Source organism: Protopterus annectens, chromosome 1.part0 (assembly GCF_019279795.1).
Source record: "Protopterus annectens isolate FY-2018-M chromosome 1.part0, PAN1.0, whole genome shotgun sequence".
Classification (NCBI taxonomy): domain Eukaryota; kingdom Metazoa; phylum Chordata; order Ceratodontiformes; family Protopteridae; genus Protopterus; species Protopterus annectens.
This window is the reverse complement of record NC_056725.1, coordinates 12,905,786-12,933,223: the sequence shown is the minus strand read 5'-3', so window position 1 is coordinate 12,933,223 and position 27,438 is coordinate 12,905,786. Positions and strand designations below refer to the sequence as shown.

The 27,438-nt window shown below is 44.5% G+C and overlaps 1 protein-coding gene across 1 annotated transcript in view; it reads left to right on the top strand.

Annotated features, from left to right (window-relative positions):
- BICRA (BRD4 interacting chromatin remodeling complex associated protein) overlaps positions 1-27,438 on the top strand; it is a 2,119,634-nt gene that overhangs the window by 809,752 nt on the left and 1,282,444 nt on the right. The window contains exon 4 of the mRNA XM_044070712.1: positions 5,770-5,812. Within this exon, the coding sequence (XP_043926647.1) occupies positions 5,770-5,812 (43 nt within the window). The remainder of the gene's footprint in view (positions 1-5,769; positions 5,813-27,438) is intronic.

Below are 27,438 nucleotides of genomic sequence, written 5' to 3'. Positions count from 1 at the left end.
GAAGCAGATTTAACTACCCAGAAATGTTGTCTGATAGCAATCCGACTACCAGAGTACATAAAAAAGGCAAAGAAAAGGACAGAGAATGGCAGTCAAGATCCAAAAACGACAACGAAGCTTCTCCTAAGCCAGTCGCTGGTACTCAGTAAGGTGATTTTGCAGCCCCTGATACCCACTAGCTTCGAGTTGCAGGCCTCTACCGACACCCATGTGGAGTCCGGCATGCTGCAAGACACTGAAGGTATTGGACCGACGGATGTATCTCCCTCGGATGGGTCCGGAGACGCTGAGCAGGCACTGGCTTTTGAGTGTGTATTCAGACCTCAACATTTATATATCAAACCGATGACAGCTGCAAAACCAAAGACAATTTCTAAAACTAAAAAACTGACGCATGAGCCACGTGCACAGGCCTCTATGCCTAAAAAACAGATGATCAAAATGGCTGAAGACCACATTACCTTGATCAGGGGTACCCATCCCCCTCCAGATAAGAAGCCCAGGCAAGACACTGATAATGAATCTTCAGATCAGGTTTCTGTTTCTTCTGATTCCTCTTCTGATCAGGAATTATCTATACCTCCCTATGAGGATTCTGATGCTGAGGAGTTTATTCCATCTCCATCTGCATCTCCTACAGAGGATTATTCATTTGGAGAAACCTTGCATACTTTGAAGGAGCATTTTCCCTGGGTGAGTCAAGACTTTTCAGAATCAAAAAAAGAGGCTCAGGGATGTCCTCGTTCTCCCTCAGCACAAGCTTTTAGCCATTCCCCGTTTTAGACATTGTGGATGATGTGTTTTCGGAGTCAAGCTTGACCCCTGACTCCTTATCTCAGGCTCCCAGTAAGCCTGACAGATATTACAGGGTCCTTGACTCACATAAATTTTTATTTAGAAACCCTGCTGCTGATCCTGAAACTATTTCACAGGGTCCAAAGGGAGTTAAGGCCTCCACAGCAAAAAAATCTTACCCCCTCTGACAGAGATTCAAGGGCACTAGACAGATTGGGAAAAAAGGTGTATACATCTGCAACCTTGGCAGTCAGGGCCTTATACTGTCAACTTCATAAACAACATGTTATGGGATTGCTGAAACAGAAAATGATGTTGATTTCAGAATGTGCAGAAAATAAAGAATTGCAGGAATTATTGCATACAGCTGAGCAAGTTGGAAAGCATACTTTGCAATGTGGTTTTGATTCCTTAGAGACCTCCTGTAGGGCCGCTGCTACTGGATCTGCGATTAGGAGGCATGCCTGGTTAAAGGAACAAAATTTGCCTGATCATGTTGAAGCTAAATTGCTAGATGCACCTTTACAGCATGATTCTCTGTTTGGTGTTAAGGCAGAAGAGGTTTTAAAGAAAATGGAAGACAAAGCTAAGTCTATGCAAACTGTTAGACTTCTTACAAGTGCAGCCACCAAGTTTCAGTAGATGCTGGCCTACAAAAAAATTGGTCCTTTCCTGTGTCAGACAGAGCTCAAAGGGGCAAATCCAGATGCCCAAAGGGTTCCAGATACCAGGCGCAAGATTCGTACAGGTCAAAGCAATGGGGCGCATCTACCTCCAAATCAGGGGGAGATAAAGCGAAAATCTACAGAAAACAGTCCCAGTCACTTCCCTCTGCCTACACCAAGCACTTATCTTTTGACGGCACCCTTAGGGGGAAAACTAGCACTTTTTGCTCAAAATTGGCAGTTAATTACACAGGACAAGTGGGTACTAAACATAGTATCACGGGGATACAGATTCCATTTCCATGGCAAATGGTTGGCCAGATCTGCCCAAAAATCAATGTGCAGAGGCACAGAAACAGGTTACGTCCATCATGGATATGGGGGCCATTCAACCAGTACCAGAACAGGAAAAAGGACAAGGTTTTTACTCAACTGTTCTTGATACCCAGAAAGGACAAAGCCTGGTGGCCAATACTGGATTTATCAATTTTGAACACATACCTGGACATTCCAAAATTCAAAATGCTGACTTTGCAGCAGCTTCTGCCCATGCTGGGCAAGAATGCTTGGCTGGTGACATTAGACCTAAAAGAGGCATACATGCATGTCCCAATAAGACAGTCCCAATTCTCTGCACTGCCCTTTGGCTTATCTACTGCGCCCAGGATCTTTACAAAGTGCCTGGCACCAGTAATTGCATTTTGCAGACACAGAAGTATACAAATATATCCTTACTTGGATGACTGTCTCATTCAAGCAGAGAACAAGAACACTCTTCTTCGACACCTGGTGTTTGTGAAATGGCTTGTAACATGCCTAGGGTACACAATAAACGAAAAGAAATCACAACTGGTACCCTCTCAAAAGATAACATTCCTGGGTGCAAGCTTGAATTCAGCTGCCCAGATGGCTTCCTTTACGCCAGACAAACAAAGGCAACTGACTACTTACTTCAAGCTGATGGCAACAAAAACCCAGTCTTCTGCAAGACAAATTCTGCAGGCTCTGGGCTTTATGGCATCCTGCATCCTACTAATTCCATATGCAAGACTGCATATGAGGAAACTTCAATGGTACCTAACAAGTTTATGGAGTCAGTATTCACACAGTCTGGAAACAATGATTCCTCTCATTCCTTGCCTGCAACAGGAGTTTCTATGGTGGGCAAAGGCCTGTCACCAGAACATGGGACGGCCCTTCACTCTACCCCCTGCCAGTCAAACTTTAACAACAGACGCATCAGATTATGCCTGGGGGGCCTACATGGCAGGAAGATGCATTCAGGGCATATGGGGACCAAAACAAATGCATCTACATATCAACCAGAAAGATATGCTAGCCGTTCAAAATGCCCTAACAGCATTCAAGGACTTGCTTCATCCAGGACAACTACTGATAAAGGCGGACAACACCACAGTCATGTGGTATATAAACAAGCAAGCACACAAGCACACTCATACCCCCTTTGCCGATTAGCCATGGCACTGTGGGACTCAGCTTTGACCTACCAAATACATCTTTAAGCTCAATTCCTGCCAGGAAAACAAAACATTCTGGCAGACTATTTAAGCAGAAACCTTATGGATCCTCACAAGTGGAAACTAAATCCACAAGTCTTCAGCATGTTAATAGAGAAATGGAGGAGCCCAGACATAGATCTATTTGCCTCTCCTCAAAATTATCAATTGAAAAGATTCTGCACAAGGACTTATCACAGACAAGCATGGAAAGTGGACGCCCTATCCTTCAGTTGGAAAAACCTATCAGTTTACGCCTTTCTTCCTCTTCTATCCGAGGTCCTCCTAAAAGTCAGACAAGAGAAGCCAAAGATGATATTAATTGCCCTGCACTGGCCCCGCCAATACTGGTACCCAATCCTAAGGAACTTGTCTCCATACCCAGCTTGGACCTTACCTCAAAGACCACAGCTACTGTCCCAGCAAAACAATCAGATCCTGCACAATCAACTACAGACTCTAAACCTGGCAGCATGGCTAATCATGTAATCATACAAACAACACCTCTCAGTAAAGCTGTGATGGATGTCATTTTGGAAGCCAGAAGGCCTAATACTAGAAAATCTTATGCTGACAAATGGAAGAGATTCTGTGCTTGGAATCAAGCACAAGGAACTGATACAGCAGAACCAAATATTCCTCAGATATTACAATACTTAACTGAGATGCTTGACAAAGGCCTATTTTTCTCATCAATCAAAATCCATGCCTCTGCCATTTTGGCTCATTACAACACAAAGCCACCAGTTTTTTCTCATCCATTACTAAAGCAGTACCTTAGAGGAGCCAAAAATTTAAGGCCCCCTAGAAGATCACTATTACCTGCATGGGACCTCAATTATGTGTTGGAAAAGCTCACCCTGCCTCCATTTGAACCAGCTGCTACCGCTGATATAAAGTTCTTATCATGGAAGACAGCTTTGCTACTAGCAATTACTTCAGCAAGAAGAGTTTCAGAGCTACAGGCCCTCATGGCTGTAGAGCCTTTTATCGTATTTTACCCGGACAGGGTGTCTCTGAGGACAAATCCTACTTTTAAACCTAAGCTGGTTTCCAGTGTGGCTCTTAACCAAACAATTCATCTGCCAACTTTTTATCCAAATCCACTGAACAAAGGGGAGAGAATTCTGCATTCCTTGGACGTACTAAGCTAAGGTTCTACTTGAGCAGGACTACAGCTCTAAGAAAAACTGAGCAATTACTAGTGTCATGTGCTGCAGGATCAGAAGGAAAGGCTATTTCAAAAGCAGACAGTTTCAAAGTGGATAAGCCACTGCATCCGTTTCTGATACTTACACCATGGTAAACCTGTGCCCAAGGGCATTTAGGTCTCATTCCACCAGAGCTGCAGCTACTTCAGCAGCCTTTCTCAGAGGATTACCAACCAAAGAGATTCTAGAGGCTGCTACTTGGAGTTCTGTTCACACCTTTACAAAGCATTACCATTTGCCTCTCTACTCTTAAGTCCAGGGCAGGCTTTGCCACTGCAGTACTGCAGGGCCTTATAGCCGCACCTAATGCTGTTTAGCTCCAGCCTCCCAGCCATAGCTTTGGGACTCTACCCAAATGTAGTGACTGCAACAGTGAAACACGAAGAACATAGTATAGTTGTGTACACTTACCATAAATGTAGATGTTTGAATGTATTCACTGTTGCAGTCCAGGTTACCCTCCCGCCATCCCCCTGTCATTCTGAAGTATATCTTTCCTTCACTATGACATCAGGGGCAAGAAAAACTAAAGAAAATGGAGTCGGCTGCATGTTTTATACCCCTGACGACCTGACGTCATGGAAGAGAAGACAGCAACCGACGCAGGACCCAAGACTTTGGAATTCAGGCCGAATGAGGGCAACCTGCCAGCAGGATTACCCAAATATTATTTGTCTGCAACAGTGAATTCACTCGAACATCTACATTTATGGTAAGTGTACACAACTGTACTTCATGCTTGTTTTTCCTTTTACTATATCCGCATCTTGTCATTTCTTAAAATGTAATATTTAATAAAAATGTTAAAAAGCTAAAAGAGTATGAAATCTGTAGTTAATATTTTCACTAGAAGACTGAATCTGTGCTGACTTGCTTAATCTAAGTGGTGGTATTTGGTGTCTGTAGACCAAAACAAGGAAGAGGCGAATGGGGCATGTACACCTACCTTCAACCTGCAGGGATTCCAAAACAGTTATTTAAAAAAGGGGAAAAATCCTTTCAAGCTGTCATTAAGCCATTGCAGTTGCTACAGTTTAATGTCAGTTTTGTTCCCCTCCACCCTCAAACAGGACTAGTTTGCCACCTTTTGAGTGCTCAGTTTAGTTTGCTTAGTGATAGCTTGTAAACTGTCAAGCTGCTAAGTTGTCATTAAGCAGTCAGCTTTTTCTTTGCTTGTAGACGGGTATGAGGGAAGGTGCCAGATTGTCTTGCTACTGCTTTGGGAACACGTAATGTTTGTGATTGGCTTACTAATGGATGTGAAGTTTGCATACTATGTAATACTGCCGAGCAAATGACTTTAGGTTTAGAATATTCTTCCTGCTCTGAAATATTAATCTTCACTTCATGATAACACTAAGCATTTTCAAGCCTGTAAGACCATAAGGTTTCTTTGTTTTGTATCACAGGCATGTGAAGATAATGACCCATTGTTCCAGATTTGAACACCATTCATTCTCTGTGTTAGTTTGTAGAAGACAAAATCAGATAATCTTCAGATTACTTGGATATTGCAGTTTTAATCAGTACTCTTTTCCTTCAGTGATCATGAGTTTGATGATCTTTCTCACTTTTTTTCAGTGATCCTGAAGCTTTGAATGATTTCTTGCACGGATCAGATAAGGTATGGTTGTGTTGTGTTTTATGGTATTTTTTTTGTATCCGTAAATCTTGGAAGACTTAATTGCAGCACAACAATCAGTATAAGATGTGGTGCACACACAAACACAGAAATGACACTTGTCTTTGTAACAGTGGGTGGCTATTTGGAGATCAGATGTACTACATGTGTAATGAAAAGCATAATGTAATTTTTTTGTGCATCTTTGTCACCTGAGGAGTACTACTTTTAACTTTACTACATAACATTCTAGTACCTTTGTAAAAGTAACATTTTGTTATATTTGGTGTCAGATGGTAGAATGGGTCAGGAGCCTTAAAGGCACTGGGAAAATCCTTGAAGTAGTTTAAAGTGTAGTACAGGTATCTCCTGTAGGATAGTGTGCATGTGACATTTTTGTATAATAGGATAGATTAGTTATAAACTAGAAATATGAAGAATATGAACAGTGTACCATAAAGATGCATGATGGCCCTACTGTTTAATATTTACATCTTTAGTGTTCACCTTGATTACTGCTGCAGTAGCCTTAGCTATGTGGGTTAGATCCTGCTTAAGAATCTAACAGCCAGCCAGCTCCCAGTTTCAAGGGGAATCATCCATGCTGCCCAACTGTTGGCTCTAAATGAGCTGAAGAAAGAGTGGTTTGGGTGCCAAGCCATCAAGAGCTTTCTTGCAGCCTTCCCCTTGTGGGCTTTGGACCATTCTGAATTGGCTAATGATTTCCATTGCTGAGCAGACAAGTTACCATGGGGGGGGGGGGGGTTCCCCTTCTTAATTTCGTCATTGAAAGTAAACTTTTTCCTTTAAAGTTTATTTTATGTTTGGAAAAAAGTTTTTATAGACTGTTGTGTGACTTTTAGCAACTTTTAAGCAAGATCATTACTATTTTTGTGGGGAAAAGGTTTTGGGGGCTGGGGTAAGTGTTTAAAGTGCTTTTTAGAATTGTTTTTTTTTTTGTTTTGTGGAAAAAATTACTTTACTTTTTTTTTTCTTTTTAACTACTTGTCTGTTTTACATTGTGCTGGGCATTTACGCATTGTCAGGAAATGGTCATCTTTCAGGTTTACCATGAAAGAACTTACAATTTCCTTGGTTATTCATTTTACCTGTCCCCAAAAAGATTAATAAACAGCCTTTGACACCACAGCAGGCTATAAAAAACTGCCTCATCTGCAGATGGGAGGCCTTCTTTGGCCATTTCAGGATCTTAGACCATTCATCTTTTTCCTTGACTTCCCCTGGTTCTGTTCCCTACAGCCACCCAAGGACCAGGGGTCAGACATAACCTCTGTGGCTGTTGGGAGTCTCCTTGGTGTGCAAAGGGAGAACCATTTTTGTTGGCTCTTTGAGGAAAGAGCAGGGAATATCTCTTGGCCTAGGAAGACTGGAATGCCTGTCTGTAGGAAGGTTTTGCCTGGAAAAAGTAGGTCTGCTTCTTCAGAAATTCCTCTTAAAAAAGCAAAGATTTAATCATATGTCTTTTCCTAACTGGTAGCTTTGACATGAATGATTTTTTGGTCTTCACTCAGGCTTTAGTTCAGGCTGTTTATGTTTGTAGTTCTGTTTTTTTTGGCAAGAGAAAAAGGGATTTTTCATTTTCTGAAGAGGTTCAACATTTTGAGGACACAACTGTATTTTTTTTCTCTCTCCTCAAGTTTCTGATTCTGAAGAAAGAGTGAGAGGATTATCTATTTCTAAAAGTGTTTCCAGGATGAGTCAGTTCTTTCACTGGGAACATAATGACATTCCATATCTCTGAAGAAATGTGATTTATTGCAACTGGAAGTACCAGAACCTACAGTCCCCCCCCCCCCGGTTTTTCAGTAGTGGATGATGTATTTGTAATAGCCTGTAACTTGCTTGCTGCCCCCTATAAAGCAGATAGATATAAAGTTAGTCTTATTCATTTTTATATTGTAATGCCAGACCAGACCAATGGTTTTCTCCAATAAACCCAATTGCTGCTGAACACCTGGTTAATGCTGGTCCCTCCCCTTCTGAAATGTATGGGAAAGCTTTTGATATATTTGTGATGAGTGTTTTCTTTTGCAGGGAATTTCACAGACTTTTCAGTCTTCCTTCTCCACATTTGTCATGAGATTTAATGCTACCTCTAAAGCCTTTTTCAAAAAGCAAAGTAAGCAGACACAGCAAGGAGCTAGTAAAACAAACATTGGCATAGAGGTTCCAAGTAGAAGGGGGGGTACCCCCAGAAAAAAGTACTGTCTTAAATCATCCCACTTCCTATGCTGGCAAGCGTTTAATCCTGCCAGAAAAATCTGAATCTCCTTTTCTTTGGCAACAGATACTTCAGGCAAATGGATTTTGAAAGTAATTAATTGTGGTTATAGATAGATGACAGTGGGAGTCTCACCTCCTTTCCAAAGGATTCCTTACCAGGTTAAACTCCTCTTTTCTCTCCTATCCCTCAGCACATGCTGACGCAGAGGTTTATAGAAGCCATCTGTCTTTCTCAGCTAGGAGAAGGATTTTATTCAGAAATGCTTCTGGTACCAAACAGCTGAAGATTAGTGTATGTAAATTATATAGCCTCACACTTTACAGCTACTGTGTACCTCATCTGTTACAGATAGTTGTAAATCTATTTTCAACATAGGCATGCTTGTTCATAGGTTCATACTAGACTATCTGCCCTAGGGCATTTATAAGCCTAGCCAGTGTGTTTGGCTTTCGCCACCCATTTTAAATTATTTTTGCTATGCTCTTTTTCGAGGTTAGTATACTGTGCCTCTGTCTAACAGTGACACAGAAGTGATACCCGGGGTAAACCTACGATCTCCCATCCACTCATCAAGATTCCTCTTGAAGAGAGTCAATGAGGGACTCTGCCTAACTTGGACTGGGATTTTATTCGAGTGAAGGGAGCCTCTGGGTTATGAATCTGTCCCTCCAGCATGTCCTATTTATTTCAGTGCTGAGGTTCAATTCTCGAGCGCGTAGCTCGATGGGATTTGGATTTTCTGAGGTGCAGCATGTCCATTAATTCTGGGTTGGACATGGCTTTATACATCAGGCACAGATCGCCTCTGAGCAGGCGGTATGCCACTGAGTAGATCTGGAGTTTCTTTAACCGGGCAGCATATGGCATCTGTTTGAGCCCTTTGATCCTCTTGGTGAGGTACTTTTGGGGTCTTTCCAGTTGCTGCAGGTGTCTGGTAAGGTACATCCCAAAAGGGGCATTGTACTCAGTTATGGGCCTGATGAGGGATGAGTAAAGAGGCACGATGACCTCCCCTGATCTAGATGTGAATCCCTTCATGATTAGGTGGGCTATATAAAATGTTTTTCTAACCACTTTGGCCATGTGGTTGTCAAATGAGAGATTGCTATCAACTTGGGTCCCCAGGTCCCTAATTACTTCTTTGGTACTTAATGGATTACCACCTATGTGGTAATTTGTGGGCACTTTGTTTTTGCCAAAGGGGATGACTATACACTTTTTGGCGTTTAACTTGAGGCCATGGCTCTGGCACCAGTTGTCTGTTTCTATGAGGCTCTTTTGGAGGATGCTTGTGTCGGCTGGAGAGTCGATTATGGTGCCTAGTTTACAGTCATCTGCGTACTTGGCCAGCCACAGTCCTTCCGTGTTGACCTGTACCTCCGAGAAATATTATTTATTTATTTATTTGCATTTGTTAACTGGGTTGGTCCAGCTGGGTAAGAATGACCCTTTTTCAGTGGAGACCCGAGGGGAAAAGCCCCAAACAGACCTACAAATACATACGAATAGAGACAAATTAACAATATTACAGAGGAAAACAATATTATGGGTACAATGGATAAGAAAAACAAACAGTGAAAGTTTGAGAATATGAGTAAGGTAGGCCAGAGGCATGCATGCAAAAGATTTATGAAAAGGTGTTCTGAGCAAGATCTCTGAATTAAGTTAAGTAGGCAAAGAAATGATGATTTAGGTGTGGAGTTAGTAGTGTGGGAGTTTTAGGTGGGAGCATGTGAAGGACATTCCCATTTGGAGGAGAGATGGGAGAGAAGCATGGATTTGAAATTGTTGTGGTTAGGTATATTATGTAGTGGTGTGGGGAGATTGTTCCATAGTTTGGCTATAGTGTGGGATAGTAGTAGTTTACCAGTTGGGTAGATGGGGTTTGTGTACATGCAGGAGGTTGAGGTCCCAGGACTGAGCCTTGTGGGACGCCACTTGTAACTGGTTTGGAGTCTGACATGTCTCCAGCAATTCTAACCGTGTGGGTTCTGTCCTTGAGCCAGTTTGCAACCCATCTAGTGACATTGGGGTTTATATTTAAGCTGGTGAGCTTATCTATAATGCCCGAGTTGGGTATTGTATCGAAGGCTTTTGCGAGATCCAGGTAGGCTGTGTGGACCACCTTCCCCTAGTCAATGGCCTTGGTGACGGTTTCAAAGAAATCGACCAGGTTTAAGAGGCAGGATCTGCCCTTAACAAAGCCGAACTGGGTAGGATCCAGTGTCTGTAGGTCCCCAATATCTTTATTTATGAGGTCCATGATGATCCTTTCCATAGCTTTGCGGACCAAGCTAGTCAGGCTTATGGGGCGATAGTTTCCAGGATCCGTTGAGGCACTACCTTTGTGGAGAGGGACCACTGTTGCTGTACGCCACTCTTTGGGTACATATCCTGTAGTAAGGCTGAGATTGAACAGTAGTTTTATGATTGGGTTTAGCTCTTCTTGGAGTTCATGTAGGACGCAGCCCGGGACATCGTCTGGTCCCATTGATGCTGTGTTTTTTGCTTTGGAGAGGGCGGCTTTTACCTGAGCATCTGAGATGTCAGGGGGCAGCACTCTGCTGGGATAGATATTTGCCCTTTTTGGGGGGGGGGTTTGCGCTGAACCTGTCAGCTAGAATGTTGGCAATGTCTGTGGGTTCGGTGTATTTTTTGTCGTTTTGGACTAATTCTGAGCATATCTGGGAATTCCCACCCAGGTTCTTAACATAACTAAAGAAAGCCTTGTGATTATCCTTAGTGTCCTGTGCAATTTTTCTCTCGAAGCTGGCCTTAGACGATTTTATGAGTGCCCGTAGTTGTTTGCTAATACTGATCAGAGATGCCTTCCCTTTTTGGGATTTTGCTCTATCATGTAGTAGCTTCCTCCTTCTATTGTATAGTTTGTTTATGGCTGGGGTCCACCAGACAGGACGTCTGCCTTTGGAGGATTGGGTCTTGGTTTTATTTGGGATTTTATGATCCATGCATTCCTGAAGGTGTTCATAGAATGCGTTTATAAAGGATTCTGCGGTCTGGGCCATATTTTCCACAGGCCCGGGGGCTTTGAAGGATTCCACCTCGGTTTTGAGGAGTGTGAAATTTGCTTTAGAGGAGTTTTTCACTGTGGTTTTCTGGGCAGGGGGTGGGGTCGGGATGTGAATATCCAGTGAGATTAGTTTATGGTCTGATCTTACCAGTGAGGGATACACTTCTGGTCTGGAGCATAGAGTCCCCATGTTGGTGATGATTAGGTCCAGTATGTTTTCCCCTCTTGTGGGAGTGGTAACAAGTTGTTCCATAGCATTTGAGTTTATAAATTCTAGGAACCTTTGAGCTAGGGTGTTGGAGCTAGAGTAATCCTCAAAGTATATGTTTGGGTAGTTGAAGTTGCCCAATATAATGGTGTTTGGAGAGACCTTCATATTTTCCAGTGTTCTCAGGAAGGCTGAGTGGGGTTCCTGGGTTTGGGTGGGTGGTCTGTAGCAGGCTTTAAACTGGAAGGCAGTTTTACCCACTGTTAGTTGCACATGGATAGTCTCTGATGCTTCGTGCTGTGCCACCAACCTGGAGGTGTGGGTATCTTTGACGAATATTGATACTCCCCCTCCTTTTGTGGTTCGGTCCAATTTTGGGGCCGAAAAGCATGATATGAGGTATAACCTGGTAGTGCTGGTGTGCTCTCGGGAGCCTTGAACCAGGTTTCTGTTACTGCGCAGATATCGATGTTCTCCATGCTAAGGAGAGTTTTGAGTGTGTGCATCTTGAGGTTTAGACTTCTGGCGTTGAGTAGCATTACTCTTAGTTTCTTATCCCTTGTGATACCTATGGAGGTGGGTTTGTCTTTTGAGTCTTGCCTAAAAAAGGCACTATGGGGGTAGCAAGAGCCTTTGCCAATATCCGAAAGCCCAGGGGTGACAGGTGCAAGCTGTCCCTAGCGAAGCATCGTGGCTTGTCGAACATGTCATCCCAGGCTGACAGGCATTTGATCCCCTTTGAATGACACCAATACTTAAGCCAATTGTTGAAATTGATCATCTTGTCTTCATATTGTGGCATCATTCTTGGTGAGGGTAAGATGCTACTCAAGGTCAGGGTCATACCGGCCTGGGCTACATGCTCAAAGAGCTCCTCTTTGTCTCTTTTCATGTAGTCCAGGGAGGTACGTCTCAGGTCATTCACACCAGCATGGACAATGACTGAGTCATATTTGTACTTGCCTTGGAGTGACCTGAGTGCTTGTGTTATGTGGCGGATCCTAGCGCCCGACAGGCAGCTCACTGTGACTTTCTCCTTGTTCAGCCTGGTGAGCGGGACGTCAGTGTGCCTGACAATAGTCACCTATTACAAGTGTATCAGTTGTGTTGTTTAGCCTGAAGGGCTGTGACTGTTCGGCACACTGGCTTTGTGAGCTATGTGTTGCACGTGTTTTGTTTTGGGGTAGCGGTTGCTTGGGTGTCTGCTTTGGAGGTCTCTGCTGCTTAGGCAGATTTTTATTTAGAGCCTCCGAGTATGTTTTTGTGTGTGTGTGTGGTTTGCTATCGTGGTAGGTCTATGTGAGACTGGAATTGTAGTGAGTGTGGTTTCCTTCTCCTCCTGACTGGTTACACCAGTACTGAGTTGAGAGAGCTTAGCCTCCAGTTTGGCTATATGGTTGCATCTCTCACATGTGTTGGAATTTGTTGGGAGGAAGAGAGGGTTGTCTGTGTACATGAGGCACTTGTAACATTGCCTCAATATTCCCATGTTCACCAGCTGGACCGGAGAGGAGATTGACAACTGACCTTTGGATATGCTAGAATAGTATTGGGAATTCCTTTATAATTGGAAAAAAAGGGCCAATGGGGAACAAGGTACTCAAGAGGAGTTTGTGAGGGTGTAGTGCTTTTAATTTTTTAGTGCTGACTTATATAATTGCTTTAGTGAGCAAGTGCCAGGTAACTTAAATGCAAAAACGACAAACAGTAACTTTCTTTCAAGTGAAACAAGGAAATAAGTACAGTAAGCAATGCAGCTATCACTAGGCATCCACAGAAGAGCTGAAAAGCCGTGTTTTAGGTGGAATTAGCGTTTCAGGGAAATAACAAGCAAGCAAACAACAAGCATACAAACAAGGCTAGTTCAAGTCCCAACCTTTAAAATTCTGATGATAATTTATCCAAAGTAACCTTCTGCATTATTTTTCCACAGTAAGAATGTGCTGTTATGGGTCTACATTTCTCTGGGGTTGTTCTGTTCCTCCCTCCCTTAAAGATGGGTTTGAAAGCCAATATCTCCAGTCCTTAAGATTCTCCCAGTACATAAATAATCTTGTGAATAATGAATGTAATGATACTTTAAGTTTATATTGAAGTGTTTCCAGGTCAGTTTTATTATAATTCTGTCTACTCCCTGTCTTGTCTTGGGTCCAGTTTGTGTAGTGCATTCTGTATAATCTACTTTTAGTATCTGAAGATGACAGTGTTTCACTTTTGCAGTCCTGACTTGTGGGATTTCCTCCTGTGAAAGCCCTTGGCCGTTAGAATTACTAGAGTAAAAAAAATATCCCTCCTCCTAAAGCTGTCAGGTGCCCTACCCTGACGTTTGTATGCTTGGGTGTAAAGGGAGCCAGCTGATGCCATGATGTGCCATGTTCAGTCATAGCCTCACATCAGGCTTTGTGCCCACTGAATGGCTTACAGCAACAGTTATCCCACTCCACAAAGGCGGAGCCACCACTAATCCCAGGAACTATCGCCCTATTAGCCTGACGAGCCTGGTCTGCAAAGCCATGGAATGTATCATCATGGAACTCATAAACAAAGACATTGTTAACCTCCAAACACTGGATCCTACCAAGTTCGGGTTTGTGAAAGTCAGATCATGCCTCCTGAATCTGACCGACTTCTTTGAGGCAGTCACCAAAGCCGTAGATGAGGGTAAGGTGGTTCACACAGCCTATCTTGACATCGCCAAGGCTTTCAACACCATCCCCCATTCTGGAATTTTATAGCTAAACTCACTAAACTAGGTATAAATCCCAACATCACAAGATGGGTTGCCAACAGGCTCACTGACAGAACCCACACTGTAAAAGTTGCACACTCCAAATCTGACCTCAAACCAGTGACAAGTGGAGTACCACCGGGTTCATTCCTGGGACCTCTCCTGTTTGGTATCTACTTCTCTGAAGTGCAGGCTAACACAGAAGGCCTCTGGCTAACGAAGTTCGCAGATGACTGCAAACTAGGAGCAATAGTAGAGTCCCCAAATAATGTGGAAATCCTACAGAAGGGCCCCGCTGAGACAGATGCCTGGTGTCAGAGCCATGGCCTTAAGCTCAATGCCAAAAGTGCATGGTCATCCCCTTTGGTAAAAACTCTGTACCCACGAACTACTACATAGACAGCAGTCTACTTAACACTGAATGTGTAATAAGAGACCTTGGGACCCCAGTGGACAGTAGTCTGTCCTTTGATAGTCACATTGCCACAGTAGTCAGGAAGTCCTTCTATGTGGCACACCTCATCATAAAAGGGTTCTCATCCAGGAAAAAAGGTCATTGCTCCCCTCTACTCGTCACTCATTAGACCCATTAGAGAGTACAACACCCCTTTTGGAATGTACCTCACAAGACATCTGCAGCAGCTGGAAAGGCCACAAAATTACCTCACAAAGAGGATTACTGGCCTCAAACAGATGCCCTACACTGACCGTCTCAAACCCCAGCTTTACTCCGTAGCATATCGCCTACTCCGAGGTGATCTCTGCCTAACATATAAAGCTATGTCAAACCCAGAGCTGTTGGACATGCTACACCTAAAAAAATCCCAATCCCTCCGAGCTACACGCTCTAGAGACCTAAACCTTGTCACTACAATAAACAGGACATGCTGGAGGGATAAATTCCTGTCCCAGAGACTTCCCATACTCTGGAACAGGCTACCCATCTAAGTCAAGCAAAGTTCTTCATTAGCACTCTTCAAGAAAAATCTTTGAGTGGATGATAATAGAAAATACACCCCGGGGATCATGTCTGTGTCTCTGCTCAACTGTGGCACAGGAAAATAACTTTCTTGGGTGGCATAAGCCAGGGAACCTTTTTGGCTAGGCTTATGTATGCCCTCGGGCTGATAGCCTAGTCCCTACCTATGAATCTATGTCAGTCTTTTCTTGTCTTCAGAGTCTGAAGTATTGTTTCAGTGCGTTGGTCAGTCCATCAGTTGGTCTGAGAGGTGTCTTCTAAAGCTAAGTACCCCGTTGGGGAACTCTTTCTTTAACTCATGTCAGGTAAGGTTAACAATTGTGCCTGCTGTAGTAAGCAACTCTCACACCGAGATTTTCATACTTTGTGCGTCACCTGTCTAGGCCTGGTTTCAATTCTAGGACTATTAAGCATAGGGCCAAAATCTTAGCTAAGCATCTTTGTCTGCAGTCTTCCTCACATCGTTTGATGGCATCTGCTGGTTGTCCCGAGCTTGAGCTCCCTCAGCATAAGAAGGACAAGGAAAAAAGACCCAAGCTTAGGGCCTCGGATGGCAACCATTCACATCTGCCAGTCCCCTAAGGCTCGTTATCTCTGAGGAAGGTGAGAGGTGAGTCAGTTTTGCAACCCCCTTCTGTGTTCAAGGTTATGATGCAGGCCTTTGTTGAGACCGTTAAGAGTCCAACATGCTGTTTGGTCCCTCAACTTCTACACAGACCTTGGCTTTCAGTTCATCATACTGCCGACGTTCCTTCAACTCACCAGCTCGCATCAGTTCTGCCTTACAAAGAGACTGGCATCAGGAATATAGACTTACCTAGGCCCAAGGCCAAAGCTACTCCTAAGAAGGGTTCTACTTTGGGTCCTATGCCTAGGCCTACTGGCTCCCACTCCGCAAGTAATCAGTAAGATCTGGTCAGGTTGGATGAGGGACCTTATCTCCCTAGAAGTAGACAACTCCCTTTGGAGTCTTCCCCAGGTAAAAGCACAAGCAGTCCTACCCCTGAAGTTTTCTCTGAACCTTCTGTTTCAGATGAGGATTCTGCCCAGGAGGGGTCTGTCTTTGAGGGGGGAACATGTCCTTACTTTTGAAGATTCAGATTCTGAGGAGAATCTGCCTTTTAGCTTCACCTGCTAAAGATATCACTTTTGGGGAAACGCTTCATGCCACGAGGGAACATTTCTTGTGGGAGGTGCAGGACTACCAACAGTCTAAGAAGAGGACTAGGGAGATGTCCTTCAAGGATGCATCTGCAGTCCTAACATATGGGTTGTCCTGCCTCAGGCAGCCCTTCGGTCGGCCGGATTCCAAAGTCTGGGTCTGGCCTCGGCTGATATCGCACTTCACCCGACGTCATAGCTGCTGTGTATTGGGTATAAAGGCATCAGCCGACGCCATTTTCCTCAGTCTTTCTTGCCGCGTGGTGCCCGAAGCAGAAGCTGTTCACAAGTGCCGGTCGGTCAGATCCAGAGATTTCTACTACCAAAGACTTCTAAAAAGCTAAGTACCCCGTTAGGGACTCTTTCTTGCCTCAGCCGATGTCAGACAAAGTAAATAATTGTTTAACTTGTGGGAAACAAATACCTCATAAGGATTTCCACTCTTACTGCCTTCCTTGTTTAGGCCCAGACCACGACGTATCAGCTTGTCTAGCCTGTGCTTCCTTCAACCGACGGACGCTTAGACGTTGGTCGGAGTTTGCAGAGGAGTTTTTTGGTCCCGCTTTTGCATACAAAATGCCGTCGGAGACTCCGACTACACAATTAGCTAAAAAGCGTAAGGAGAAGGACCGACACTCACGGTCCGCGGTTTCGGCTGAAACCACGGTTAGGCCAACCGCGAGTGTCTCGGTTTCGGCTGAAACCGAGCCCTCGGTTCTTCCTTCGGCCGAAAGCATGCCTCCGATAGCCGAGGCCTCACAGAGCATGGCTGAATCTGCTTCTGAAATTACCCCTGCTGAAGCAGGCACCCAGGATTTATCAGATACTATTCCTTTAGACATATCTACCCCTGTACGTGGAGCTGCTAGACCCCCTGCATCTATGTCTATCAAGGCTTTTTCCAGGGCTAAAGCAGCTAAATCTTCTAAGGCCTTACCTGCTAAAACTCCCTCTCACAGGCCTACCTCTAGTTCCCAAATGCTCAGCCTGGCTGAGGATCTCATTTCTTTGATCAGGGGATCCCAACCTCACCCAGACAGGGCCTCTCAACCCCCTCCAGATAAGAGACCTAGAACTGAACCCCCGGAACCTGTTTCTACAGACTATTCCTCGGATGACTCGGATATTTCAGACCCTCAGGAAGGCCCATATTCTCCTTATGAGGATTCTGATGCAGAAGACTCCATTCCTTCTGCTTCTCCTCCTGAAGAATTTTCCTCTGGGGAAACCTTACATGCTATGAGGGAACATTTTCAATGGCAGGGCCAGGATTTTTCAGATTCAAGGAAAAAGGCTTAGGACTTTTTTACATTTACCACAGCATAGGCCTTTAGCCATTCCTCCAGTACTAACAGTTGTTGATGATGCATATAATGATGCCTGTACTGCCCCTGATTCTCTCCCTCAGGCCCCTGCCAAGCCTGACAGATATTACAGGGTCCCGGACACACACTACCATTTGTATAAGGCTCCTGTTGCAGATCCTGAAACCATTTCACAGGGCCCCAAAGCTGTAGCAGCTGCCTCTGCCAAAAACCCTCTCCCATCTGAAAGGGAATCTAGAGCATTAGAGAGATGGGGTAAAAAGGATTATACTTCTGCTACTCTTTCGGCCAGGGCCTTAAACTGTCAATTTCACATGATTCAGTACCAGGAATTTTTGTTAGACCAGCTAAATAAAAAACTGTCCTCCCCTGAACCTATAGACCTTAAGTCCCTTCAGGATTTGGTACATAACTCTCAGCAGGTCAGTAACCATTTCTTAAAATGTGGCTATGATGCACTGGAGGCTTCCTTTAGATCAGCTATGACTGGAACAGTGATTAGAAGCATGCCTGGTTAAAAGAACAATCCTTACCAGACCATGTTAAGTCAAAACTCCTAGATGCTCCTATGGAGAAACAAAGTTTGTTTGGCTCCCCTGCACAGCAGGTTCTAAAGAAGGTAGAAGAAAAAGCAAAATCTGTCCAAACAGTCAAGGATTTCTTACAGGTCCAACCTCCGTTTAGCAGAAATTGGCCTTCGAAGAATTGGTCCTTTCCAGACACCTCCAGAGCACAGAGAGGCAGAAATAGACGCCCAAGAGGTAGAGGTCAATCCAGGGTGCCTACAGGGGACGTCAGTGGCAGCCTAACAACCAGAGAAGTACTGCCACAGATTCAGCTACAACCACTTCCACAGGACAGACACAATGACTTGGCTCTGATTCCGCCTACCAGGGAACAACTGGAAGCACCCTTGGGCGGAAAACTAGCCTTATTTTCCGTAAACTGGCATTACATTACAGGAGACAAATGGACTTTACAAACAATAGACAAAGGCTACAGGTTTCACTTCCACACTCTACCAAAAAAGAGAGGAATGCCAAACCTACCACCAAGCCAAACAACAAACGCTCTAAGACAAATCAACAATCTACTAAGGATGAGAGCTATAGAAAAGGTACCGCCTATGGAACAAGGACAAGGATTTTACTCCAGACTTTTCCTTGTACCAAGAAAAGAAAATCAATGGAGGCCTATTCTCGACCTGTCCGCTCTGAACACATACCTCATTGTACCAAAATTCAAAATGCTGACCCTACAGCAACTTCTTCCCATGCTGGGCAAGGAGTCTTGGTTGGTGACTCTAGATCTCAAGGAGGCATACCTGCACATCCCTATATGACCAGATTGCAGAAGACACCTCAGATTTCTTGCAGGATCAGAGCATTATCAATTCTCAGCATTGCCCTTTGGCTTATCTACTGCGCCCAGAGTATTCACGAAATGCCTGGCATCAGTAATTGCTCATTGCAGGCTTCAGGGAATTCAAATTTACCCATACCTGGACGACTGCCTAATACAAGCGGACAACAAGACAAAATTAACAAAAGATTTGGAAAAGGTTATACAACTGCTGCAAGCCTTGGGATACACAGTCAACATGCAAAAGTCAAGACTGGTACCATCCCAAAGGATAACATTCTTGGGTGCAGAACTGGACACATCAACTCAGATGGCCTTTCTCACAGAAGAAAAACAAAAACAACTACCAGTCTATTTCATGACATTAGCAACACGGACTCAGCTTACTGCAAGGAAAATCCTGCACGCCCTGGGTTACATGGCATCCTGCATAATATTGATTCCGCATGCCAGACTGCATATGTGAAAGTTGCAATGGTACCTAAGGAATGTATGGTCTCAACACAAGCACAGTCTAGAAGCCCAGATTCCAATAATTCCATGCCTGAAGCAAGAATTCCTGTGGTGGGCTCAGGCCTGTCAGTTGAACAGAGGATTGCCTTTCCACAAACCTCATCCAAGCCAGACCATCACCACGGACGCCTCAGACCTAGGCTGGGGGGCGCACATGGTGGACAAGTGTATACAAGGCCTATGGACACAAGACCAGCTGAATCTACACATAAATCAAAAGGAGATGCTGGCAGTGAAACATGCAATCCAGGCATTCAGACCATTTCTTCAGCAAGGACACCTGCTGATAAGGACGGACAACACTACAGTCATGTGGTACATCAACAAACAGGGAGGTACACACTCATATCCTCTATGCCGGATGGCAATGGACCTGTGGAATGTGGCCCTGAACCTCAACATTCAACTCCAGGCCAGATTTGTACCAGGAAAAGAAAATTCACTAGCAGACACCTTAAGCAGAACTACCACGGATGCTCACGAATGGATGCTGCATCCAGATATCTTCAAAACCATAATAAAAAAATGGGGACTACCAGAGATAGACCTGTTCGCCTCCTCACACAACCACCAATTGAAGAAATTCTGCACAAAAGCATACCACCCACTTGCTTGGAGGGTGGACTCCCTTTCCTTCAGCTGGAAAAACCTGACAGCATATGCATTCCCATCTCTTCCTTTGATGTACAAAGTCCTACTGAAGATCAAAGAGGATCAGCCAAAGATAATCCTGATAGCTCCAGACTGGCCGAGGCAGCATTGGTACCCGCTACTGAGGAGCATGTCTCGGACACACGCATGGCCTCTACCTCTATGTCCTTTACTTCTAACAGAACAACTACAAGATCCTACATCCAAACTTGAAAACACTACAGCTAGCTGCTTGGAATATTGCATAAAACAAAATAACCCAGATTTATCTCAGAGGGTTAAGGACATTATCCTGGAGGCTCGCAGACCCTCCACAAGGAAGACTTATTCAGCCAAATGGAAAAGATACCTCATTTGGAGTGCATCGAAAGGGGAAAATGTATCATTGGCAAACATAGCAAACATCCTGGAATACTTAGCAGAACTGTTCCACAATGGCCTGTCCTACTCCTCCATTAAGATTCATGCATCAGCAATTTCAGCAGAATACAACATGGATCCTCCAGTCTTCTCTCACCCTCTACTCAGACAGTTCCTGAGAGGAATCAAAAATGTAAAGCCTCCAAGGAAACCACCTTTGCCTACATGGGATCTTAACTTTGTGCTGGAAAAGTTAACACTCCCCCCTTTTGAACCAGCAGCAACAGCAGACTTACAGTTCTTATCTTGGAAAACTGCTTTCCTGCTTGCAATCACTTCAGCAAGAAGGGTATCTGAGTTACAGGCATTAATGGTAGTACAGCCCTTCCTTATCTTGCATCAGGATAGAGTGTCTCTGAGAACTAACCCTACTTTTATGCCAAAAGTGGTCTCCAGAGTATCATTGAACCAAGCGATTCATTTACCTACATTCTTCCCCAACCCACAGAACAGGGGGGAAAGAGTACTACATACCTTGGATGTACACCGACAATTACGCTACTGTCTGGACAGAACTAAGACCAACAGAAAAACTGACCAGCTTCTGGTAGCATATGGAACAGGAATGCAAGGAAAAGCAATTTCAAAACAGACAATCTCAAAATGGATAGGAAATTGCATTAGATTTTGCTACTCTTTTCATGGAAAGACAACTCCAGAAAGTATCAGGCCTCACTCCACAAGAGCTACAGCCACCACTACAGCTTTCCTACGAGGAGTGGCTACCAAAGACATTTTAGAAGCTGCTACTTGGAGCTCCATGCATACATTTGCCAAGCATTATAATCTTCCTTTATACTCCAGATCCCGAGCAGGTTTTGCAACTGCTGATGTTCTTCATCTCACATTGCTGCAGTCCTTACACTTGGGTAGTCCGCTGTCCTCGGTCGGCCCGAATATCAAAGTATTAGGCTGACGTCGGTCAAGGCGCTTAAGACTGACATCAGGACGTCAGGGTACAAATGCGCATGACCGACGTCATATCCTCAGTCTTTTTTGCCGCATGGTCCGATGCAGAAGCAGCGTTGCAAGTGCCGTTCGGCGTTCTGAAATTTTCAATCGGAGTTTCAGACCGAGTCAAAGTTGGCTAAGTACCCCGTTGGGGAATATTTTAGATGTTCTTCATTCCACATTGCTGCAGTCCTAACTATTGGGTAGTCCGCTGTCCAGTCGGCCCGAATACCAAAGTATATGGCTGGCGTCGGTCAGGGCGCATTAGACTGGCGTCAGTGCGTCAGGGTACTAATGCGCATGACCGACGTCATATCCTCAGTCTTTTTTGCCGCATGGTCCGATGCAGAAGCAATTTTGCGAGTGCAGGTTGGCGTTCTGAAAGTTTCTGAAGTCAGAGTTTCAGACCGAATCAAAGTTGGCTAAGTACCCCGTTGGGGAATATTTTGGTTTTTTCTTGCCTCAGTATTTAACCGGATGTCAGAAAAAGTGAATAACTGTATTTCTTGTGGGAAACAGATACCTCATAGGGATTACCATACTTTGTGTATACCTTGTTTAGGGCCTGAGCACGGCGTTGTTGGATGCCGCTCTTGTGCTAGATTTAACAAACGCACTATTAAGAGAAGGTTAGACTGTGCCAGGTTAGTGTTTGGGAAGCGTTGTAATTATAAAATGCCGTCGGATGCTCCGGCCGCTTCGCTAAAAAGCGCAAAGATAATGCAGCAGAGCCTAGGGTGGAGGAACCGACAGTCCCAGGCGTCGGTTCTTTGGAAGGCTCAGTGGAGCCGGAGGTTTTGCCAGGTGTCTCTTTGGAGTCTCAGGGAGAGACTTTACTGTTACAGGATGTATCCTCTCAGGAAGTAGGCCAGGCTGAGGGGGCTTCTCAGGTGGCTGTTCTTCCCTCTCTTCCTAAGGTGGTTAGAGCCTCCCCTTCAGTTTCCAAGGCTTCCTTGAGGGGCAGGCCAAGTTTAGCTTCTGTTGGGTTTCTCCTAGTGCTTCAGGATCTTTGCCTAAGAAACATATGCTTAAAATGGCAGAGGATTTGATTACTATGATTAGGGGTTCTATGCCCCCTCCTGATAAGAGGCCTAGGGTGGAACCTGAGTTTGAGAGTTTTGAGCAATGCTCGGAGGCTTCGGAGTCTTCGGCTGAAGACTTGCAGGAGTACCCTCCTTATTCTGATTCTGATGTGGATGATTCTACTCCTTCTGCTTCTCCTCCTGAGGATTTTTCATTTTCACATTCCATGAGGGAGCATTTTAAATGGGAAGGTCAAGATTTCTCTGATTCCAGGAAAAGGCTTAGGGAATTCTTGTTTTTACCCCAGCATAGGCCTTTAGCTATACCTCCTGTTTTGAATGTGGTGGAAGATGTGTTTGCAGAGGCTTCCCTGAATCCTGATTCTTTGCCTCCTGCCCCAGTTAAACCGGATAGGTATTATAGGGTGCCTGAAGCTCATAAGTATCTTTTTAAGAGTCCTAGGGCAGACCCAGAAACTGTCTCTCAGGGGCCTAAAGGTGTGAAGGCCTCAGTTGTTAAAAATCCTGTCCCTCCTGATAAAGAGGCAAGGGCTTTGGATAGATGGGGAAAGAAAGTGTATACTTCTTCCACTTTAGCCATGAGGGCATTGAATTGTCAGTTTCACATGTTAAAATATCAGAATTATCTTCTTTCACAGTTGAAATCTAAGGTGGATGCTCTGGCTGAAGGTATTGAGTGTAAAGAGTTGCAGGATTTAGTTCATGTGTCTGAACAGGTGGGTAAACATTCCTTGCAGTGTGGTTTTGATGCTGTGCAGGCCTCCTCCAGGGTGGCTGCCACTGGTTCTGTTCTTCGTAGGCACGCCTGGCTGAGAGATCAGAATTTAGCTGAGCATGTTAAGACAAGGATTTTGGATGCTCCTTTACAGTCTGATGTGTTGTTTGGTTCGCCTGTGGAAGCAGTTTTGAAGAAAATGGAGGACAAGGCTAAGTCTATGCAAACTGTTAAAGATTTTTTGCAGGTGCAGCCTCCGAAGTTTAGTAGAAATTGGCCTACTAAGGGATGGACTTATCCTGCTTATGATTCCCAGTCTAGGGGTAGGTCTAGACGTGGTAGGGGCAGAGCTCAGGGTTCTTTTAGGCCTAGGTCAGGGAGTTCCCCTGCTCAGACTTCTGGTGAGGGCAGGGGTCAGTCCTTTCGTAAGCAGACCCAATGACCTGCCTTTTCAGCTGCCAGTACGCTCTCGCCTGGCAGCACCTTTGGGAGGAAGGCTGTCTCTTTTCAAAGAAAATTGGGATTTAATTACCCAAGACAGATGGGTTCTGGATATTATTCACCACGGTTACAGGTTTTATTTCCATACCTTGCCTCCTTTCAAAGGCATGCCAGACATTCCTCCTCTTCAAAGAACAGAGGCTCACAAGCAAATTTCTCTGTTGCTCCAAATAGGGGCCATTCAGTCAGTTCCTGTGCCGGAAAGGGGCCTAGGATTTTATTCTCGCCTGTTCCTAGTACCAAAGAAGGGGAACACGTGGAGACCAATTCTGGATTTATCTATCCTCAACACTTATCTGGACATTCCCAAGTTCAAAATGTTGGCGTTACAACAGCTTTTACCTCTGCTGGGCAAAGATCACTGGATGGTAACTTTAGATCTCAAGGAAGCTTACCTTCATGTGCCAATAAGACTAAGTTGCAGGAAGTATCTGCGTTTCGAGCTGGAAATTCTCATTATCAGTTCTCTGCATTGCCCTTTGGCTTATCTACTGCCCAGAGTATTCACAAAGGTTCTGGCTCCAGTGATAGCTTACTTCAGGCTAAAAGGAATCCAAATCTATCCTTACTTGGACGACTGCCTGATTCTGGCTCAAGAGAAAGAAGATCTTCTACAGCATCTGGAATATGTCATAGCAGTGCTAAGATGCCTAGGGTATTCTGTGAACGAAATAAAGTCCAGTCTAGTACCCTATCAAGACATGTGCTTTCTGGGTGTGAGACTGAATACAGCAGCCCAGATGGCCTTTTTAACCCCGGACAAACAAAAGAATCTTTCCAGTTACTTCCATCATCTATCTCTTCAGTCCGGGCTGACTGCAAGGACAGTCCTTCAAGCCTTAGGGTTCATGGCATCTTGTATTCTGGTGCTTCCCAATGCCAAACTGCATATGAGGAAGCTACAATGGTATCTCAAAATCTGTGGACACAGCACTGCCAGGATTTGGACACTGTCATTCAAATAATACCTTGCATTCAAAAGGAATTTTTGTGGTGGGCTCAGGAATGTCACCTAAACAAGGGACTCTCTGTGACCCGGCCAGAGGCAAGTCAGATTCTAACGACAGATGCCTCAGATATTGCTTGGGGAGCTCATCTAAATGGAAAGTGGATACAAGACAAGTGGCCTGCCAGACTACAGCATCTACATATCAACATGAAAGAGATGTTAGCAGTTCAGTTTGCATTAATTGCTTTCAAGGAGTTACTTCTTCCAGGGCAGGTGTTGATTCTAACAGACAACACAACTGTCATGTGGTACATCAACAAACAAGGGGGAACACATTCTTACCCATTGTGCAGACAAGCAATGCTTTTATGGGAAACTGCGCTCAGTATGCAACTAACTCTTCAGGCAAGGTTTCTGCCAGGAGCACAGAACTCCTTAGCAGATGTATTAAGCAGACAAATCATGGATCCCCACGAGTGGAAACTGGATCTTCATGTATTTCAAAAATTGACAGTGTCATGGGGAACTCCAGACATAGATCTGTTCGCTTCTCCACTAAACCACCAGCTGCCAAAGTTTTGCACGAAGGGATTTCATCACACAGCTTGGAAAGTGGATGCTCTTTCTTTCAGTTGGAAAAATCTTCATGTGTATGCCTTTCCACCTCTGCCTCTTCTTCCAAAGGTGCTTCTAAAGGTCAGACAAGACAAGCCAAGGATGATTTTAATAGCTCCAGATTGGCCTCGGCAGCACTGGTACCCATTACTGAGGAGTCTGGTAAGGAAGCCTCCATGGCCTTTACCCTTGATTCCACACCTGTTGTCTCAGAGGGACGGTCATCTGCTCAATGTCAAGCTTCACTCTCTACATCTAACAGCCTGGCATATTCTGTTTTGAAAGACAGCAGGTCTCAGCTTCCTCAACAAGTTTTAAATGTGATTATGGAAGCCAGAAGACCTAGTACAAGGAAAGTGTACACAGAAAAATGGAAGATATTTTTGTTTTGGAGTGCAGCAAACAATTTGGAGATTACTGAGCCAAATTTGAGTGTGGCTCTTCAATATCTTACTGAGTTACTGGACAAAGGTTTGTCTTTCTCTTCCATTAAGATTCATGCTGCAGCAATTTCAGCTCACTATGATTGTGACCCACCATTGTTTTCGCATCCTTTGTTCAAGCAATTTCTTAGAGGGCAAAGAATATAAGACCCCCATTAGAGCTCCTACTCCTGCTTGGGATCTCAATTTTGTGTTGGAGAAACTTACTCTACAACCTTTTGAGCCTGCGGCTACTGCTGAATTGAAATACTTGTCATGGAAGACTGCTTTTGTTGGCCATTACTTCTGCAAGAAGGGTTTCTGAGTTGCAGGCCCTTATGGCAGTGGAGCCTTTTTGATTTTCCATAAGGATAGGGTATCTTTCGTACTAATCCTTCCTTTATGCCTAAGGTGGTTTCTAGTGTGGCTTTAAACCAAACTATTCATTTGCCTACCTTTTATGCAGATCCCCAAAATAAAGGGGAAAAGATTTTGCACACTTTAGATGTACACAGGCTATTACGTTATTATTTGAGCAGGACTAAGGATTTTAGACAGTCTCAGCAGTTGTTTGTTTCTTTGCTTTGAGTTCAAAGGGCAAGCCTGTGTCCAAACAAACTATTTCTAGGTGGATTGGGTGTTGCATTACTTTTGTTATTCCCATCATGGCAAGGAGATTCCAGCTGGGATTAGGCCTCATTCCACTAGGGCTACTGCCACTTCACAGCATTTCTAAGGGGTGGCAACTAAGGATATTTTGGAGGCAGCTACTTGGAGTTCAGTGCATACTTTCTCTAAGCATTATCACCTTCCTCTCTACTCTAAGTCTAGGGCTGGTTTTGCCACAGCTATTTTGCAAGGCATGTTGTCAGTTCCTGCTTCCTTATGATTTGCCAGCCTCCCTTACCTCTGCTTTGGGATTCTACCCAATAGTTAGGACTGCAGCAATGTGGAATGAAGAACATAGTACAGTTTTGTACCTACCATAAATGTAGATGTTCGAGGATCCACATTGCTGCAGTCCAATTTACCCTCCCTCCTTCCCTCTGTGTTTAGGGGTGGTTGTGTAGGTGAGGTTATATTCTGCTGATTGTGTATATATTGTATATATATTGTTTGGTGCAGGTATTTTGGGAGTTTTTGGTTTTTGGCCTTATCTTTTCAGGGTCTTCTGACATCTGGGGCAAGAAAAGACTGAGGATATGACGTCGGTCATGCGCATTAGTACCCTGACGTACTGGCGTCAGTCTAATGCGCCCTGACGCCAGCCATATACTTTGGTATTCGGGCCGACTGGACAGCGGACTACCCAATAGTTAGGACTGCAGCAATGTGGATCCTCGAACATCTACATTTATGGTAGGTACAAAACTGTACTTTTTTTCTTGCTTCAGTGGTTTACCGGATGTCAGAAAAAGTGAATAACTGTATTTCTTGTGGGAAACAGATACCGCATAGAGATTGTCATACTTTGTGTATTCCTTGTTTGGGGCCTGAGCACGACGTTGTTGGGTGTCGCTTTTGTGCTAGGTTTAATAAGCGCACTATTAAGCGAAGGTTAGATTGTGCCAGGTTGGTCTTTGGGAAGCGGTGCAATTACAATATGCCGTCGGATGCTCCGACGCCCGCTTCTTCGAAGAAGCGCAAAGACAAATCAGCTAAACCCAGGCAAGAAGAGTCGTCGTGCGGACGCCGGTTCTTTAGAGGCTCAGTGGAACCGGTGGTTCCGCCAGGCTTCTCTGGAGTCCCAGGGGGAGACTTTAATATTGCAGGATGTGGCCTCTCAGGAGGCAGGTCAGGCTGAAGGGGC